The sequence below is a fragment of the Fomitiporia mediterranea genome, assembly GCF_000271605.1.
Source record: "Fomitiporia mediterranea MF3/22 unplaced genomic scaffold FOMMEscaffold_12, whole genome shotgun sequence".
NCBI lineage: Eukaryota > Fungi > Basidiomycota > Agaricomycetes > Hymenochaetales > Hymenochaetaceae > Fomitiporia > Fomitiporia mediterranea.
In genome coordinates this window covers 355,752-358,457 of record NW_006760397.1, presented here as the reverse complement: position 1 = coordinate 358,457, position 2,706 = coordinate 355,752, and the positions used below count along the sequence as shown (strand labels likewise).

General features: G+C 47.9%; 1 protein-coding gene across 1 annotated transcript; it reads right to left on the bottom strand.

Moving 5' to 3' along the window:
• Nucleotides 1-350: 350 nt before the first annotated feature.
• FOMMEDRAFT_142738 (uncharacterized protein) lies at nucleotides 351-2,706 on the bottom strand. Its single transcript, XM_007270179.1, has 4 exons — nucleotides 2,555-2,706; nucleotides 2,457-2,501; nucleotides 2,091-2,404; nucleotides 351-2,031 (listed from the first exon to the last, which is right to left on the bottom strand). Exons 1-4 carry the CDS (start codon nucleotides 2,670-2,672, stop codon nucleotides 595-597), a joined length of 1,914 nt encoding a protein of 637 aa, XP_007270241.1. The 5' UTR covers nucleotides 2,673-2,706; the 3' UTR covers nucleotides 351-594.

The window sequence follows — 2,706 nt, the reverse complement described above, 5'->3', positions numbered from 1 at the left end:
AAATGTACTGTGTATTTGTTTAGAAAAAAAAGAACCATACTCAGACAAAATCTTCATATTTTGCTAAAATTCTAGCACTCCAAGAAATGCACCAAAAAATCTGTTTTAAAGTTCTAAATAAAGGTCTAGTACTATAGTACTTTATGTGCTAAGTTTTGTAGCAGCTTGAGTCCTATAGAATACAGTAATTGAAAATATATGTGCTTGATTAGTACTCAGAACTATCTAAAGTATCACTTTTATCTCAATTTTCTAGTCTGACTGGCTTCTAGGATAGTGTACTTACTGGAACACTTGGCCATTCACTAAATCTATAATAAAAGCTTAGAGACATTGTTCTATCAATTCAGCACAAACATAAGCATATATTGACAATCCTAAAGTACTACATCCGATCAGCTTCACACCAACTACTACTACGAGTAAAGCATACATAAACACAGAGAAGGAAAGGCCCGTAAACATTCATAACAAAGTGAAAAAGAGTGGGCCGTGCATACATTTGGTTAGAGAAGGAAAAAGCCTTACGCGAAAGCAGTACATACATAGAAACCTGCCTGGTGACGATGACGAAATGTCTGAGGTCGCACCCTACTATTCTTTGCTCGTTGCCCTGTTCCGCTGCAACTGTTCCAATTTGAGTACGAGGTTGATAACATCGTAATTAACGCCAGCAATGTTGTGCTCCGCTTCGCCTCCAGCAAAGTTCGTTTCAAGGTATTTATCGATCTGCTCCTCGATATCCGTGAGTTTTTTATCATAGTAATCCTCCAGTTTGTACAGAATCTTCGTCAACTTCTGCGTTTCACCCTTGAGATCTGACGGACGACCGGTGAGCTCAATGCCGGTTGAAATGACAATATCTTCAACGCGTTTCGCCGCATTGAAGTAGTCATCGAGATGCTCGGGACGATAGTGAGTGAACTGATTCGTCGCAATTCTCACCAGTGATTCCTGAAGAACAGCAAGAATGCGCAGCGAATCATCAAGAACAACCTGAAGACCTTTGCGAACGGTCTGGTAATCACGCATCTTTGCGTCGTACTCCAAGGTGAGGAGCCTCACGAGCTCTTGACATGCAACGGAATCCTTCCGGATACGTGCGGCACCTTCTGCACGCGCTTCCGCGTCTGAATCCAGCGGTTTGTCCTCAGCGTCGTCCATTTCCGCGTCTTCTGGCAGGTCGGTAAGCGTAGAGGAATGGTCACTCGGTTCCACACGAGGGCTGGCGATAATATCATGCGATCCTGATCCTCCAGACTCGGTTCCTCCTTGGCGAGAACGCGATCCATGTTTGCCCTTGTCCGGTTTACGTTCCTCACCAGAGTCTGGGTCGTCCGGACCTTTGCGCTTCCTGCCCGTCTTGGCTGCCTCTCTCGCCTCTCTCGCCTCTCTCTCCTGCCTCTTCGCCTCCTCTCTTGCGGCTTGAAATTCAATCCAGAGCTCCCTCGATCTAATGCTGCCTGCCACTCCTAAGTCGAACCGGTGAGGATCCCGCGGGTCCACCGGGGCACTGGGTTTCGCGGTATTCTGCTGACCTTCCAGCGTCGCGGCTAGACGTTCCAGTCTAGCGCTCTTTACGAGCTGCTTATGGCGCTTCCTTTCCACGAGTTCAATGTCGCGCTTCTGCTTTGTATAGTATAGGATTATCATCGGGACGAAAAATCCAAGCTTGCGGACCAACGCGAGATCGTCGTTTTCGCCCTCCAGCACCACACCGACGTTACTATCGTAACTCGCCGTTCTGCTGACCTGGCCGACGTATATTTCCGTAAAAGGAAGATCGGACTCGAGCAGCGGCTTGGTCTGATAGAGATACTCGCCATCGGATTCATGGAACTTCATGTACACGGCATCGAGCACCTCCTTGAAACGAAACCAGAGGACGGATGTCCTGGACTGGTCGTACTTATTCATGATGACATCCGTAATGAACTCGTTTGGGATGACATTCACAAATGTCATTGCGACATGAAACCGACTTTCGTCGAGCAGGCTACGTAAGAGCGTCGCGTCCGCGAAGGAACGATACTGCGCATTACAGAACGAATTTAGTTTCGCGTAAAGGTAATTTAATGAGATGTACTCACCTTGCGGGCGAGACCGATCAAAAGTCTCTGGGTCTCCGTTACTTCGATGAGAGCACCCTCCTGGTCATCCAAACGATATTTGATTGCTTCCAGGGCCTGTTCCGTCTCATGCAACTTCTTGTCGTGTTCTGATAGATTCGCATCGACCTTGTTGTTCCTCGTCTTCAGCGAGTCTCGAATCAATTTCAAATTATCGCACATGATGGTTAAGCCATCCATGACCATTTTATCGTCTGACTTGAGCTTGCCTTCGGACATGCGACTCGCCAACTTGTCATGGAGCTGTTCAAGATCGTCCAACGTCGTCGCCGGCTCTGTTCAATCGACGTCAGTATATACACTAAAAATAGCGATAAAAGGACGTACGACCCGGCGATCTTGCGATAAAGTGCACATAGCGAGCCGGGCGAGCTAAGCAACGTCAATGTGGATTCATTTCGTTCAACGAGAAGCATAACGCGTACCTAGATCACCCCCTGAACCCCCCAAACTACTCGTCGGGACACTGGTAGTGGTCGTTGCTGACGAAGCCATGGGCCTGAGCAAAGAGCCCAAGCGCGGTGTAGGTGAAGCGAGCTGCATTATGGTGGATATAGATGGCGGAAACGGTCGAAAG